The 16,908-nt window shown below is 38.8% G+C and overlaps 1 protein-coding gene across 2 annotated transcripts in view; it reads right to left on the reverse strand.

The window, feature by feature from the left end:
- LOC136873812 (uncharacterized) overlaps positions 1-16,908 on the reverse strand; it is an 88,826-nt gene that overhangs the window by 38,589 nt on the left and 33,329 nt on the right. For both annotated transcript variants that reach the window (XM_067147076.2, XM_067147069.2), the window contains exons 4-5: positions 14,894-15,130; positions 149-460 (exon numbers count right to left, since the gene is read on the reverse strand). In XM_067147076.2, the coding sequence (XP_067003177.2) occupies positions 149-460; positions 14,894-15,130 (549 nt within the window). The remainder of the gene's footprint in view (positions 1-148; positions 461-14,893; positions 15,131-16,908) is intronic.

Genomic DNA, 16,908 nt, shown 5'->3' on the forward strand with positions numbered 1-16,908 from the left:
AAATATTAGTAAAATTCTTAGATAGGCCCTTTATTTTAATATTTTTGGTTTGAATGGCTATTTCATTATCCAACTAAGGTTCCAAGCAGGCTGGTTAAGAGGACACCCACTATGTACGTAAATAGAAGAGAGATTTTTAGATAATTACCCAGGAATAAAACTGGAGATCTGCTTATGGAGCCTTCAACACCATTATCAAAAATAATTTTTATAGCAATGTACACGCTCCCAGTCAGCTCTTGACCATTGAAATTTACAGCTTGTTGACTTCTGTTTCGGTCTGCAGGAACAATTTTAGTATCCAGAACATCAGAAGTTGCATTGCTAATAATACTGACATTATAGAACCTTGCAGCAATAGAAGATGGAGGCTGCTGCCAACGCACAGTCAGAATGGGTAGTGCAGATATGTCCAAGTAGGAAAATACTGTCCAGTTTTTTGGCGATGTTCTGATAGGATCTGTAATAGGTTAAGAAATATTATACACTGAAACAAATCTAGTACATCTACATCATTAATAAATCAAATTTCTTAAGCTGAAACCAGGTAATATTTTCAAGGTGGGTTATTCTTTAGATTTATCCACTACAATACAGATAATAACAGTTGTAGCAGGTGAGAATTTATACAAATTAGAATACTTCCTTCTATGTACTATAAATGCTTCATATACCATGGACACAAAGGATGAGAAACACTAAAGTCTTTAAAAAGGCCGTGAACTTTTGTCTTTGATTAATCACTGCAAAATAGAGTACCCTTGGCATATTATGTAAGGAAGCCTTCTGAAGCCAATAATACGAGGAAAAAGTAAGGGCAAGTGTGGTGCTGGTCACAAGATAAGAACCTGGCTGGTTGACATCAAAGAACGGAAGAACGGACAAGGATCAACAGAGTAGTAGTAGTAGTAGTAGTAGCAGTAGTAGTAATAATAATAATAGTAATAATAATAATAATAATAATAATAATAATAATAATAATAATAATAATAATCTCTCATCTGTCATAAATTTAGTTTTTTGAAATAAAATCTGTAAACCAATTTTTGCTCCTTCCCACCATTGTCACTTTATCAGCTGTTGAAGTCAGTCAATCAGATCACTTCGCAGGTGAATTCAAATGGGCTTTGCGATCCGGGGCTGCTAAATTTGCACATTGCCTAAGATCAGCTTGAGAGCACCAATGGAAAAACGAAAACTTCACCAGTGGTAAGATTTGGACACAGGCCTCCTAGCTGATACGATTGTGCCATAGCCACAGGCTGAAATCCAGGGTGTGTTTGCGTTTGTCGCTGATTTCTTGGCATGGATCTCAAGCTGGTATTAAGCAACATGCAGATTTGGCAACACCGTCTCACAAAGCCCATTTGAATTTGGCCGCGAAGTGATTTGATTGGCTAACTTCAGCAGCTGATAAAATGATAATGGTGCTAGACATAGAATTATTTTTAAATTTTTTTTACCAGTATGACCAACATTCTAACACTCAAATACCTAGTTCATGTTGTTTCTGATCACCCTGTATAACATTGTTAACAGTATGGCTATCTGGCTGAATGATCAGTATGCTGGTCTTTGGTTCAAAACCTGGCTGGGTAAGAGATTTTAACTGAGAATGGTTAATTCCTCTGGCTCAGGAACTGGGTGTTTGTCTTAATCTACATGCAACACTACCACCCACCACAAAAATAAGTAATAGTAAAAACATCCTCCCATACAGGACTGGCATCCGGAGGGGCACTTGACCATAAAACCGGGACAATTCTACATCGAGTGCAGACCTGAATAAATTGGGAAAAATGTCAGAAAGAGGAAGATCCATGCCCAGTTTCTTCAACTCTGTGTTTAATTTTACTTCATGAATGTTAACAATTGTTATTAATTTAACACTTTGGTTAGAGGCGTCCATCTGTGAGCTTGCATCCGGGAGACAGTGGGTTTGAATCTGACTGTTGGCAGCCCTGAAGATGGTTTTCCGTGGTTTCCCATTTTCACACCAGGCAAATGCTGGGGCTGTATCTTAATTAAGACCAAAGCCGCTTCCTTCCAACTTCTAGGCCTTTCCTACCCCATTGTCGCCATAAGACCTATCTGTGTCCGTGCGACGTAAAACCAATAGCAAAAAAAAAAAAAAAAAGTCTCCCATTTCACAAACATATTTCAAACATTTCTTATGAAACAACTGTTAAAGACAAATTAATACGTCTCTGTGAAATTTCTGAATACGTTTGAAAGTGTCTTCTGTTTCTTCACAAAAAGCGCTCAGAGCGGTATTTTGGAATCAGTGGTGTAGATACGACATTTCCTTGGAGGGATATGAGTAATAACAATAATAATAAATACATTTTAAATTTGCAGGGGTCCATTCAAATATAATTTACAGAGGGGATGAAAAAAGAAAATCCACAGCTTGTTTCCAGTTTCAACTGGATCAGAAATGGAATGAATGAAGCTCCCATCTAGCTGTGAGGAAAGGAATTGTGCCAGCTGCCGAAGCCTGTCACACTCTTCTGGGGCAACGATTAATGACTGGCAGATGAAATGAAAAGATATTGGAGTGCGTTGCTGGAACAAAAGATGACAGGAAAACCGGAGTAACTGGAGAAAAAGCTGTCCAACCTCCGCTTTGTGCAGCATAAATCTTCCTACGCCTTCTTCAGTTTATAGTCTTCATACAGCAGGAAAGCTTCAAACTTACGTCTTCGACATGCTACCATTTTGAAATTTTAACAGCTGTTAGGAGGTTTAACACAGGGCTGCTGCCATGTTAACTTAACACAAGTATTAACAAGTTGTTAGTGTTAACAATTCTTGATGAGATGGCCGTTTTGTTAAGTTGTGTGTTAACCAGGTATATGAGAGTTAGAGGGTTGGTCATGCAGATATATAATTTGAGAAAGATAATTCAGTATCTTGCGCTGTTGTCATATCAGCTGCTGAAGTTAGCCAATCAGATTGCTTTGAGGGCAAATTCAAATGGGCTTTGCAAAGCAGTGGTGCTAAATCTGCAAGTGGTTTAAGACCGGCTTGAGAACACCAATCAAAGAAAAAACTTTGCCAGGGGAGGGACTTGAACACGGACCTCCCAGCTGATAGGATCATGCCATTGCAAGTACGCTATGATGACACCAGCTGAAACCCACAGTGTGTTTGTTTTTGATGCTGATTTCTCGGCAACAGTAGCTGCTAGGCGATCGGTCATTTGCGAAAATGTGGCATGAGTACAGTGGACTTGGACTTGCATTGCAACACAAGCTTAAAATGCTAGAAATGAAGTGTCCCTTTTCAGGTGCAAAGAAACTAATTATTTATATTAGAAATATGTGCAATGTACCCTACCTTTTGTTACTTCCATTGCGATATATCATTCTGAAAGAGTCACACATTTATTATACACAGATCAAGTGTCATTATGTGAACTGAACCTCAAATCATGTGACTTATTTGTGTATTCCTGGGGAGTGTAAATGTGAACATTCAAAGAAATGACAATTTTCTTGCAATGTCATTACAACATTGGAAAGATTTTTTTTTTGAACACTGCTGGTATATAAAATTACTTTATTGGCTGCATGTACAGAATATCATCAATGTAACACAATTTATTGTAAATTTTGTTTGTGTCTTCAGTTTGTAATTTTATTATAGGAGTGCTTAAAATTGCTAATATTCCAGCAACATGATCAATTTTGTCCATATGGGGCAATAAATCTATAATAAATTTATTAAGAATTTTGTATATTTTCAGTTTCTGAATAGCTCGTTCCACATGAATATGCTCTGATGCTATGTTATTTGTTGCGTCTAGTTCTTCGGGAGAGAACTTTGTGTTAAATGTAAATGCATCACCATTCCTGCAATTTTTGTTTCAATTCAGGAAACCTTTATCAGACATTATAACATTACCAGGTTCTGTATGATCAAGTACTGTAGCCTAGCTGTCAGTGGCTCTACCTCCATAGCATCTAAAATGAAAAATGAAAAAAAAATGTATAACTGCCACAAGAAATTTCACAGTGAAAGTGAAATAATGCTATTTTTAAATTAGTTATGGAAAGTAGGTTGTTTATATCCAGGGCTACCAGGCTCTTTGGTAGGTGTTCCATCACTGAAGTGTCGGCTGCAGATTCTGGAATTACTGCCAGAAACCCATGGTTTTCAATGAATTGCTGAACATCAGAAATCTCTGACAAAGTCTCCTTAATCTTTCAAAATGGATTTCAGTGTAGTCAATTATACATATACAATTTTCATAATGGGTCTTAGAGCCTCCGTGGCTCAGGCAGCAGCGAGTCGGCCTCTCACCACTGGTTCCGTGGTTCAAATCCTGGTCACTCTGTGAGATTTGTACTGGACAAAGTGGAGGCGGGACAGCTTTTCCTCCGCATACTCCGGTTTTCCCTGTCATCTTTCATTCCAGACACTCTCTAATAACATTTAATTTCATCTGTCAGTCATTAATCATTGCCTCAGGAGTGCGACAGGCTTCGGCAGCCGGCACAATTATTGTCCTCACGATTCCATCTCTGACTGGAAAACAGGTTGTAGGTTTTCACTCTGCCAGGATGGTAGTAGTGTAAGTGGGATCGAAACAAGGTGCGGCAAAGCTAATTCAGTGAGCTCGCAGTTACAATCAACAGTGTTCTGGGTCTTGAAAGAATTAGGCATAGTCCTTCTGATACAGAACCCTTGTGGCCAGAAAATCCAACCTAATGTTGTTTTGATGGATATGGTGCAAAATAAACTAGAAATTAGCTGAAGCTGTGGTTCTGTGATAAGAAAAACTAACTGCAATAGCAGAAATGCCACACCAAGTTCCATTTTAGTAGTAACATGTTTTGTTTGGAACGAGTGCATTTGCGACTTATTGTAGGTAGAAGGGACAACAAAATCTGAAATACTGCTATTTTTAAACTAGCTATTTTCATTGCCCTCCGTAGACCTGTACCCACAAAATGAATTTCTTCACTTGCATGAGGTTAATTTCAACATCACAGTCTCTCTTGAAACAAGTATCAGTCATCACATTTTATTTATTTTAGCCCTTCCCAAGCGGATGCTTTTGTGGCTCCGAGCGGAATATTTTTTTCTGAATTTTAAAATATGTAGAATAAATTTTTCATGCACTAAATTTAATTATACAACACCTGCATTATGCTTTCCTGTCGATACTGGAAGGTTGAACAGCATATGTTGGTTGTAAAGTTGAATTTTCTTATTTTATGTCCTTACATTTAGTTCATTAATGGCACAAGTCACTGCAATTTACATTTATACACTACACAATTTTTCTACAAAACATACAGAACTTTCACAGCTTTTTAGAAATTACACACACGACACAAGCTACGGAACCTTTCTCCCACCTAGCCATAAAGTGAGGTAGTCCATTCAGGTGTTCTTGCGGGGAACCAAGAGAGGGCCTTCCCCTTTTGGAACACTCCTCTATTTGCTTGGAAGTCACCCGTTCGAGGACCATTAACTCAATAAGTCGCTGCCTGAACTTTCTATGTGTAACTGGTTTGGAGTTACAGTTTTTCTGGACCATGATAGAGCAGATATGAGTTGACAATGCTTATCTCAAGGAGCTAGAAGAACATTTTTCTATACCACTTTATTGTTCTACACATGACGTGGTAAGAGGCTATATAGTGATCACTACGATCCACACCACCCATGTCCTTCGCGTATTCTACCGTTATATTGGGTCGTTTGGGTATTTGGAGGGGACTGATGTAACATTTGTCTTTGACCCTTTATGGCTACTGCTCATTGCAAACTGTCCTTTTATCTTTCCATGCCAGAGCAAGTTTAGAATCTTTAAGAAATGAAATTATGTCTCCTTGCTTCGTTTTGCTCAGATTTTTCTTTCAGAGCTGATGTGACATGTCTTTACAGGGTGACATGACTGTACCTGTTACTATAATCATGGATAGGAGTTGGTCAGCTAATTGTGGTGACATATAATACCAGTCAGTATATACATGACAGCCAGGAGGGTTCTTGGGATCTTTGGTAAGAGAAGCAGTGAGAGCAGTGGTTTTTAGGTTTAGTTTCCTCTTTACCAGTGTAAGGTTTGAAATAGTACACATACCTGTTACTACTGTCAGACAGAACAAACGTTCAGGAGTCCAAATTTCATGGGCTTTACTGGGTTTTTAACTTTAAAAGAAACTCCCCCTTGAAGGATATCATACTCGCATCAAGAGAAATCTTTTCACCGGGGGTATAATGAAGCATAGACTTTTCTCTGATTTTATTATAGATAGGCTCTACATATTGAATTTTTCTGAGACGATCTTAATTTTGTGGAGAGTGTGCGAAATGTAGATTCCAAAACAGGAGTGAAAGTTCATCACAGGGAAATACGTCCTTAATGAATGGTACCTTACTAACCCATGCCTTAGAGAAATACTCAGTAATATCCGTGAGGGGGATAAGGCCCACGTTTATCACAACTCCTAAGAGTGCTTTCATGTCTGAATTTAGAGGATGTTGCCTTCGAGAAATACTCACAAGGGAACACATACATGTGTTACACTCGGATCCAGTTGAAATTTGGTAGGAATGTTCATGGGAGGCAGTCGAATGCTAAGGTGAACACTGCATGTCCCAGTGCAAGTTTAAACGCCAAAATTGAACAAATAAGTCGTAAAATTAAAAGTGCCGCGGGAGTATCGTGGTGTGGTGGAGAGGTAGGGAGGAGCGAAGCAGCGGACGTGAGCCAACCGGGCTCTGTCGAGCCGCTCCAGTAGCCTGGCAGCGTATAGTTAGCGGGCTCCAGGTAACTTCCCGATCAGATGTGCAAAACATAAATATGAAAACAGCACATGAAAGGATTGTCTGCAAGGACGATGTTTAAACAACGATGCCAATAAGGCTTGGAAAATTCAAGCCCGAGTTCTTTTACTCGTTGTAATTAGTGCAATAGTGATTGTTTACAATAAAGTGGACAAAGCACTAATACTGTGTGCACCATGCACATCTTACAGCGCTGTCGTTTTCACAAGTATTACATTTATTATCGGAAGGCTGTTCTTTTGAAAAAATAATCGACTGGATTAACAAATATTGTGAAGGTTTCTTGTTAACATAGCCACATTTGTACCAACTGTACTGCCTCATGCTACGAAAGCGTGGAGAGGAAAACTGGTTGTGCGTCAAGGATAGCACTTTTAAAAGGTTGTTCCTTAAATGTACGTTGATGTCTAACGAGTTTAACAAAATTAAATAGTACAAAAGACGAATAAATTGCTTCCAAGTGCGGAAGCCCAAATCATCTAACGGCTGGATAAGTCCAGTGGCTCCTTTCAGAATTGTTAGAAAATTAATGATTTTCTTACTCCCAAATTTAGCATTAAAATTTTTCTTTCTTTCTGTCCGATCCACGAATCGAGAACTAAAACTCTGTACTCTGGTACTAGCTCATAATAAACTTCCCGTAACCATTTCTGCACAAGTTCTTTGGTCAGTTCTCCAGACTTTGAAGGCAAAGTGTACAAATTTGGTACTAAATTTGACATTTTTTTTTCAACACCACTAGCAAACTTTGGCAGGAGTTGCCCATCTGCCAAAATTATTGCCTGTAGTGTGTAGCTATGAGTTAGTGAATTCACAGATTGTGTTTCCGCTGATACGACTTTTTCTCTTCATTCTGTATGGGTCCTGCCAGAATGGAACTCTTCATGAAAACCAGACCGATCAGTATTATACAGGCACTCTGGGCCATGACTTTCTATTAATTGTGACACTTCTTCCACAAAGCGTCTCGCGATACAATAAATATCTTCTTGTTCACATTGGTATTTTTAGATACAAATTTGCAAAAATCTTTCTTGATCCAATTTTAAAACTCATTACCCAGGAATGAGATGCTCGAAACATGTCGTAGCTAACTAGACGAGTGTACTTTAAAGCCCATTTTTTAATACTTATATCATGAATAATTTTGTTTTTTGCCTACTTTCGTTGAACTTATGATAAGTCTTTTTCGTAACAAATTTATTTTTTCTCCCATTGTGCAACAGTTTTCCAATTGTTGCTCCCACCTGTAAAGCTCTTCCCGGCACTTTAATTTACGAAACCTGTGTTTCACTGATGCGAAGCGCCTCTGTTTCCCATCTTTGTTTCGTTAATATTCGACGACCTTCTTCTTATAAGTTATTGGGATTAGGCATTGTTCAGCCATTGTTGTGGATGCAGGGTTAGGAGCAACATTTCGGAGACATTTTACTTTACAAAGGAAAAAAATGAGAGTATCCTCCTATTCAATACATCATATATTCCGTCATTAGACGGAGCAAACAAATTCAAACATGTTTTGGCTCGCTTGAGCCATCTTCAGTGAAAAATTAGGGGGGTTGGAATAATTTACATAATATAAGTTGAAAAAATGCTAAAAAACATAATGAGGGAGCAAATGAAAAAACAAACAAAAGAGAGCCTAGACAGAAACTAAATTAGCAACAAATATACAATATTTACATCAATATGCGGAGCAAAAAACAACTTATTGCGACAAAATTCAGTGAAACAGGTGTTAATTTAAAATAATAATTGAAACGAAAAAGTGCGTTAACCTAAGAAACAAAGGAATGAGAAAACAAATGATGCAGATGGAAATGAACAATAGTAGCACATGGTGAGGTTGTGGATCTCATAGTTTACAAAATATTGGTTTAGTAAAAATGACAAAACAAAACGGAGACAAGGACGCAATTCCTGTGAATGCTGTTTTGTTATGTTTTTTAGCATTTTTTCAACTTATATTATGTAAATTATTCCAACCCCCACTAATTTTTCACTGAAGATGGCTCAAGCGAGCTGAAACATGTTTGAATTTGTTTGCTCCATCTAATGATGGAATATATGATGTATTGAATAGGAGGATACTCTCATTTTTCGTCTTTGTAAAGTGAAAACCGTCAATACGGAATGATTCTAATATCTTGTAATTTCGGAGACATGTTCAAATATCGATGTTTCAATATTGTTTTCCTCGGAAAAAAAAAGTCATCATCTGACATATCCAATGTGCCATCCAGACCGACTGTCACATCGGTATCGAAAACCCTGTCGGCAATTAGACCTGTGAAACGGAGACAAGGACACAATTCCTGTGAATGCTTTTCTCTTAAAAGTAAATATATATATATATATATACATAGATTGATCTACTTACGATATAATTCCTTTCATCTTCAGAAAATGGGGTGTCTTTTTTGTCAAACACTGCACAACAATTTTGAATGCACACTACTACATTTCACGGATTGAATTACTTCTGTAATGGGCGTTTTGTTGTATCTAGGTGTAAAAAATTTGTTATTACCATACAAGGTTAAAGTAAATATAAGTCAGATTTTACCTGTCATTTGTAAGAACGTTGTGTCATCGGACGACTAATCTGCTTTGACATTTCTAATCGGGAAGATACGAGGTATGTGTGAACTGAGGTGCAGCAAAGAAGAGTGGCCGGTGGGGGGGGGATCATTCATTCGACTTGAGAGAGTACCCCGAATATACGCTGCCTGGCTGCTGGAGCGCCTCGACACAGCCCGATTGGCTGACGTCCGCTGCTTTGCTCCTCCCTACCTCTCCACCACACCCCGATACTCCCGCAGTACTTTTAATTTTATGACTACTTATTTGTTCAATGTTGGCGTTCAAACTTGCGCTGGGCACATGCGGTTTTCACCTTAGCATTCTACTGCCTCGCACGAATATTCCTACCAAATTTCAACCGGATCCGAGTGTAACACATGTATGTGTTCCCTTGTCAGTAATATCTGTGAGGGAGTGAAACCCCACATTTATCACAACTCCTAAGAATGCTTTTATGTCTGAGTTTAGAAGATGTTGCCTTCGAGAACTACTCAGGTATCTGTGAGTGGGTGAAGCCCCATGTTCATCACAACTCCTAAGAGTGCTTTTATGTCTGCTTTAGAGGATGTTTCCATTTGTTTAGTCTTGACTTCTCTGTGAGGCAAGGGTTCTTTTCTTTTGATGTCACCGTTGAGACAAATTTCTTCACGAATTATATTTATCAAGTCATCATCGAAAAACAGCTCAAAATACTCTATAGACTCTGTATTACATCAAAACTAGATGCAAGAACTGGACCAGGGTTTATACCTAACAAGGGAACTTTATGACTAGGCCCCCGATCCCTATCGGACACAGCTCTCCACTCTGAGTCACTGCTGCCGTCAGACGCCACATTGTCACTTGTGCTGTTCTTGCTCTCACACTCGTCAGTTTCACTTATTTCACTATTACTTTCAGAAAAACTAATATCTGTCCGTAGTCTTTTCCGCGACATTATATGAAAATCATCCAACAAATACCAGAAAAACTAACACACTCTAATGCCTACGAATTGTCATGTATGCGCATCTGAATCAACAGCTGGCTGCAGATATCTGTGAAGTCACAGAGATCCCTAGCAGTGATATGTTAACTATCAAACCTGTGTCTGAATGGTGCTGCCATCTTTTGAGCCTAGCATTAACTACTACAGTGAAAATCAGCACCAGTTTAGAATAAGAGCTATACCCGGATATATCTGTGTTCCGTTCGGGAAAGGTTAGGTAATAAAAATTTGCCCAAGTCCCTGAATTACATTTTGGGTGGTTTAAATCCCGGTTACTCCAGTTTTCCCTGTCATAATTCATTCCAGCAATACTCTCCGATATAGTTTAATTTCATCTGTCATTCATTAATCATTGCCCCAGAGGAGTGCGACAGGCTTCGGCAGCCGGCACAATTCCTATCCTCGCCGCTAGATGGGGTCTTCATTCATTCCATCCCTGACCTGGTTGAATGACTGGAAACAGGCTGTGGATTATCAGTGGGCAAATATAAATTACAAAATACTACATTACATTTTCCTGGTCATATGCATGTGGTACAATATCAGTCTGAATATCTATATTAAAAACAGCTTGGAGAGATTGTGATTCAGGAACAGAATTATGTTTTCTTGCTTCCCTCTTCCTCCTCTTCTTGTAACTGACCATCAATTTCCTCAGTGTTTCGTCCTTATTAGATCTTCCTGGTAACATATGCAAAGTCGGTTTATATCCAGGGCTACCATGGTCTCTGGTAGGTGTTCCATCACTGAAGTGTCGACTGCAGATTCTAGAATTACTGCCAGACACCCATGGTTTTCCATCAATTGTTGAACATTTTAAAGATCTTATCCATACTTCGCTTCTGATCTTGTGGGAAGCTGCAGCCGGATAACAAAAAAATATGTTCCTGGTGGGCTGTATTCATAGGTGTAATGATAGCCATACACAGAATAGTTTATGTGACATTCAGTACATTTACTGGCTTACTTAGAGAATATGCTGAAAAAACTTAATGAAAACATAGGCTATTTCAGTAAGCGATGTAAACGGCCAAAGATACTACTATGGCTCCTACCAATTCAGATTATGCCGCCAGATGGCAGCTATTCACACAGTCCCTATTGACTGAATCTAAATATTTACGTGAGTATTCACGACACTAAATCATCTTGTTAAGTAATTAAACTGAAAACTGGAAAAGTTTGAAAAACTATTTTCAATTTTTTTTAATATTATGCAATAAACATCATCAGGAATACCGTACTGAACTTTTCATGAACGACATTATAATTAACAGCACATTTTTATGAGGTACATGAGTGGGTGCAATGTATCGCACATAGGCCTACATCTTTGCATGATAAGGAAAATTAATAACAGGCAACTGCCCAATAATGAACCAGAAAGTGCTGCAGTAGGTTTTAAAAAGCTACTATGAGTTGGAGCCATTTTGCATGAATGGTTACATCAGTACATTTAAAAATGCGGGATAGGTACGGTATATCTCTGACATATATTGCACCTGACGGAGGGTTAAGCATTTGCTCTGTCTATGGATTTACAAGTCCGTTTGATTTTATTACAACAGTTGCTCATTCTTCAAACTTCCATCCACCATTTTCCAGCTGTAGGCAACAAAGAAATAGAGCGAGCATGCCCTACCAGACATCAGGCAGACAGAGTGCACAAAGAATACAGGCCGTTGGCCACAGCTGTCCTGTCGTATCTGAGAGAAGAAACTAACTGCAGAGGGAAGTTGAGGTAATTTCTTCCTGGCCTTTTACCCATTGTATTGGGGTCTACACGTGATGTGAACTTGGCCCAGTTTTACAGCCGGGTGCCCTTCTGACACCAACCCTATGTAGGAGGATGTGTTCAATATTGTGTTTTTCTGCAGTGGCATATATTGGGATATATTGTTCTGAAGGAGTCATGCATTTATTATACACAGATTCATTTTCTCTTACACTATTGATTTTCTGTAAAATCCGTAGACTATATGTGAAACGTCTCTTCATTATGAACAACTTTTGTTATGTACATAATTTTGCTTACTCTTCAAATTATGGAAAACATACTATTTTCTGCGGGTCACGTGCTCTGCATTGAGTGCCCCATAGACTGACAACGAATCTATAGGTTACCATGGCAACAGTTTGAAATTACTGTTCAAGTGTATAAATTTTGGCCCCGGAAAATATTGAAATATGGATGCATTTTAATGATGGTGCAGACCTTCATTTCGGGGTAGTTTTCTCTAAACGGTAAGTCGTATTACAAAGCTGATAGCACAATTGCAGTTCAATCTGGAGAGATCTACAGCTATGGTCCTATGTTTTGATTGTTGATACGTTAGATAGCGCTGCATTTCTCGTTATAATCAAGTATCTCCAACTCGATTGTGACTGACATTAGGAAAAGGAGCCTGCCTTTATAATGAAAACTCCGTCTCTACTCTGAATGGCGGTTGCGAAGTGAGCATGCCATTATAGTAGAAACTCCCGAACTCGACTGTGATGGCAGTAGGGAATGTGGCCTGCCATTATTGTCAAAACTTCCCCAATGCCTAATCGGAAACAATGTATGGCATCCTCCCTGTTTTGTTTTTCGGATAGTGCTAAGAGACATGCAATTTAATATAATCTTACTCACTGTCTATACAGTAATTTACAATGAAATCCATATACAATGTAGAATACCATGGCGAAGCAGGGCACATTTGTAGTTGTTGATAAATTTAAGTAAAGAGAAATCATAACTTATAATCTTAATGAGAAACAAGATTGGCATAACAGAATAAATAAATTAAACAAAGCAAATTATATTACCAAGACTACACACAATAAAAAAAGCTTATCGATAGCAGCAAAATTAAGACATTAAAAAACAGTCACACAGCTAGAAATAACTTATGCTAGTGAAACCATTTTTAAAACTACTAATACAGCTGAAACAGACAAAATACTTAAGAGAGAAAGAAGAAGAATTAGAACATGCATAAATAAACAATATCGAGTTAATGGACAATAGAGAATAGCATCACATAAAACAGTTTATAAGGAAATGAACCAGTATTGAGCACGATTAGGAAAAAATGTGTATCATTCTGTGGACATCTTATCAGAGCACTTGACACCAGAAATAGCAGAAGAAGAATTTAAAAATTATGGAATAGCAAGACTAAGATTAAATGGATCACAGAAATTAAGGAGGATATTAAAGAAATACAAATAACAATAAACAATCTCAAAAACAAAACAGAAAAAATTAAGATACTTCAAGACATACACACCAGGCTACAGACCAAGATCAATAAAAGGTCTAATTGGGTTTTTCAACAGGCAGCATCTCTCAGAATGAAAAAATATTGGGCTGATAGGAAATCAAGAAATCCTTTGTATAACTGACTAGAGTGGTCCAATGTAGGCCATAAAATGTAAAATAAAATAAATAAATTGCAGATTTGTCTGGCTGTTGTTCTTTCCCAGTAGTATAGTTTTCATTAAAATAAAGGTAAGCACCTCTCTACAGTACATTATGATGATGATGATGATGATCCTTGTTGTTTAAAGGGGCCTAACATTGAGGTCATCGGCCCCTAATGGTACAAAATGAGATGGAATGGAATGACAAATTAAAAGTCCAAAATCCTCCACTGACCAGAATTCAAAACATGAGGACGAAGAATGAATGGATGGATATGATTTAAAACAATCAATGGATCCAACCCGCAATGTCTCGCATTCACAGAAACTGATGTGAAACAATAGTATTACTGACCAAGGGACTGAGTCTATAGCATAATACTGAATCGATGATGCTTTTAGTCTAAACAGGTCCAAAATTCAAGTCATCGGCCCCTCATAATGGTACTTATTGCTAGGAAAGTAGAACCATGGTATTTGTCATGTTGTGACACTAATCAAAAGTAGCGTAGACTCGCGGCATTCCACACAGTATGGTACTAATCACAGGTAATGAAATTCGCACATGGAATACAGACCTATGGTGTTTCGCTCACTGCGGCGCCATTTACAGGCAACACAAACCTATGGCGTTCATCACATACATATACTAACCACAGGGACTCGCACTATCCCATGGTGTTCCTCATATAGTGGGTACTAATCATAGGCAAGCCAGATACATGGTGTCGCTCCTAAATTGGTACTAATCACAGGTACTGTAGAAGCGGGCAATGCACTCTGTTGCTACTAAACACAAACTTATTTGGCACCTAACACAGTGGTACTACGCGCAAGTAAAAGCGATCCATGGTGTTCCCCGCGTGGTGGTACTAATCACAAGTAGTTTCATGGTTCTAAAACAATCATCCCTTGCTTGCACCTTTTAGTCGCCTCTTACAACAGGCAGGGGATACCGTGGATGTATTCTTCGTCTGCGTCCCCCACCCACAGGGGTACAGTACATTATTCTAGAAATTGACTTGTTTTTCAATTCGGAAACATGTTATTAAAAGAGTATATATAAAGGAACATCAAAAGCTATTCTGTAACAAATAAAAGATGCATGTATCTTACCTATAAACCAGTTGGAAGGCAGTTGGAATATATAGTATTTTCCTTCAATCTGTCCTGTTTCTTTGTTCTGGGCTTCATACTTAAAATCAAATTCATGCAATTCATCTGAATAATTCAACCACGGACAGTCATAGAACAGACTGACATTTGATGACAAATCAACATTGGGGGAGAGAACAAATTCTCGGCAGAAAGCCTTTCCATCACCACCTCTTTCCTTCCATTGTACACGTAAATCTGCAAAACAATTAATTACAAATGTATTTCTCAAAATATGTCAAACCTAATACAGATCATACAGGAGAGTAACAAATAAAGAAAATGAAAAACTAAGTGTGAATCAATATTCATGCAAACTAATGGCTAGAAGGCTATTAACCCTTTGAGTTTCCACGAATGATATACAGTACTGCTCCCCCACATGCTTGCTAAAAGCATCAGAGGCAATATAGGGCTCTTGATGTAGTCTCTTAGAGCTTGTTATTCTGTTATATATGAGAGGTGGCAACAGTAATCACTTACTACTTTAGGGAAAAGTAAGGGGTACTTAAATTTCTGAATACACCAACAGCTAGTTTCTACATTTATTTTCATGTTATCTGTACTGCAATTTCTGTGATTTCTTTTTCCTCGCATCAATCTAGTGACAAATGAGAGTACCATTTACAACAGACAAACAGTAAAGTGTTCTCAAATTCAAACCATCATTATTAGATGAGTCTCCCTCATGGACAGACGTGTTTTTCTTCTGAAGACGTAAAGAATTTCTCCTAATTTTCTTGACAAGGCAAAAGCCAAGAAGCTATATTATAACATATATCAATATGGGCGGTGAAAGCACCAAACTAAATATCCATGTATTTGTTAATAAGAATAATGGTGTGTCACTCTGATGTAGTATTTTTTAATCAGTGATGATTAACCACTCAACGTGGAGTGTTGTACACTGCATGCTGATACCCCCAATGATCTTTGTTACGGAGTGACGTGCATCGCACGTACGTAGCAGCTTCTATTTTGTGTTTCTATCTAGCAAACCCTCCCCTGCGAACCATGTGACCTTGCCGCGGTGGGGAGGCTTGCATGTCCCAATGAAGCAGATAGCCTAGCCGCAGGTGCAACCATATCGGATGGGTATCTGTTGAGAGACCAGACTAAGGAATGGTTCACCGAAAGGGGGGTAGCAGCCTTTTGGAAGTTGCAAGAGCGGCAGTCTGGATGATTGACTGATATGGCCTTGTAATAATACTCAACATGGCTTAGCTGTGTTGATAATGCTACATGGCTGAAAGCAACGGGGAACTACAGCCGTAACTAACTCCCGAGGACATGCAGCTCTCTCTGTATGAATGATGTACTGATGATGGCTTCCTCCCAGGTAAAATATTCTGGAGGTAAACTAGTCCCCCCCCACCAATTCGGATCTCCGGGCGGGGACTACACGAGAGGGGCGATCATCAGAAAGATGGATACTAACATTCTGCGAGTCGGAGCATGGATTGTTAGAAGTTTGAATCGTTGTGGTAGCCTAGAGAATCTGAAAAGGGGGATGGATAGACTAAAGTTAGATCTACCGGGCGAGTTGCCGTGCGCGTAGAGGCGCGCGGCTGTGAGCTTGCATCCGGGAGATAGTAGGTTCGAATCCCACTATCGGCAGCCCTGAAGATGGTTTTCCGTGGTTTCCCATTTTCACACCAGGCAAATGCTGGGGCTGTACCTTAATTAAGGCCACGGCCGCTTCCTTCCAACTCCTAGGCCTTTCCTATCCCATCGTCGCCATAAGACCTATCTGTGTCGGTGCGACGTAAAGCCCCTAGCAAAAAAAAAAAGTTAGATCTAGTTGGTATAAGTGAAGTATGCTGGCAGGAAGAACAGGATTTCTGGTCAGGCGACTACCGAATTATCAACACACAATCAAACAGAGGAAATGCAGGAGTGTTTAATAATGAATAAGAAAATAGGGCAGCGGGTAAGCTACTATGACCAGCATAGTGAACAAATTATTGTCGTCAAGA

The sequence above is a fragment of the Anabrus simplex genome, chromosome 1, assembly GCF_040414725.1.
Source record: "Anabrus simplex isolate iqAnaSimp1 chromosome 1, ASM4041472v1, whole genome shotgun sequence".
In the NCBI taxonomy this organism is placed as follows: domain Eukaryota; kingdom Metazoa; phylum Arthropoda; class Insecta; order Orthoptera; family Tettigoniidae; genus Anabrus; species Anabrus simplex.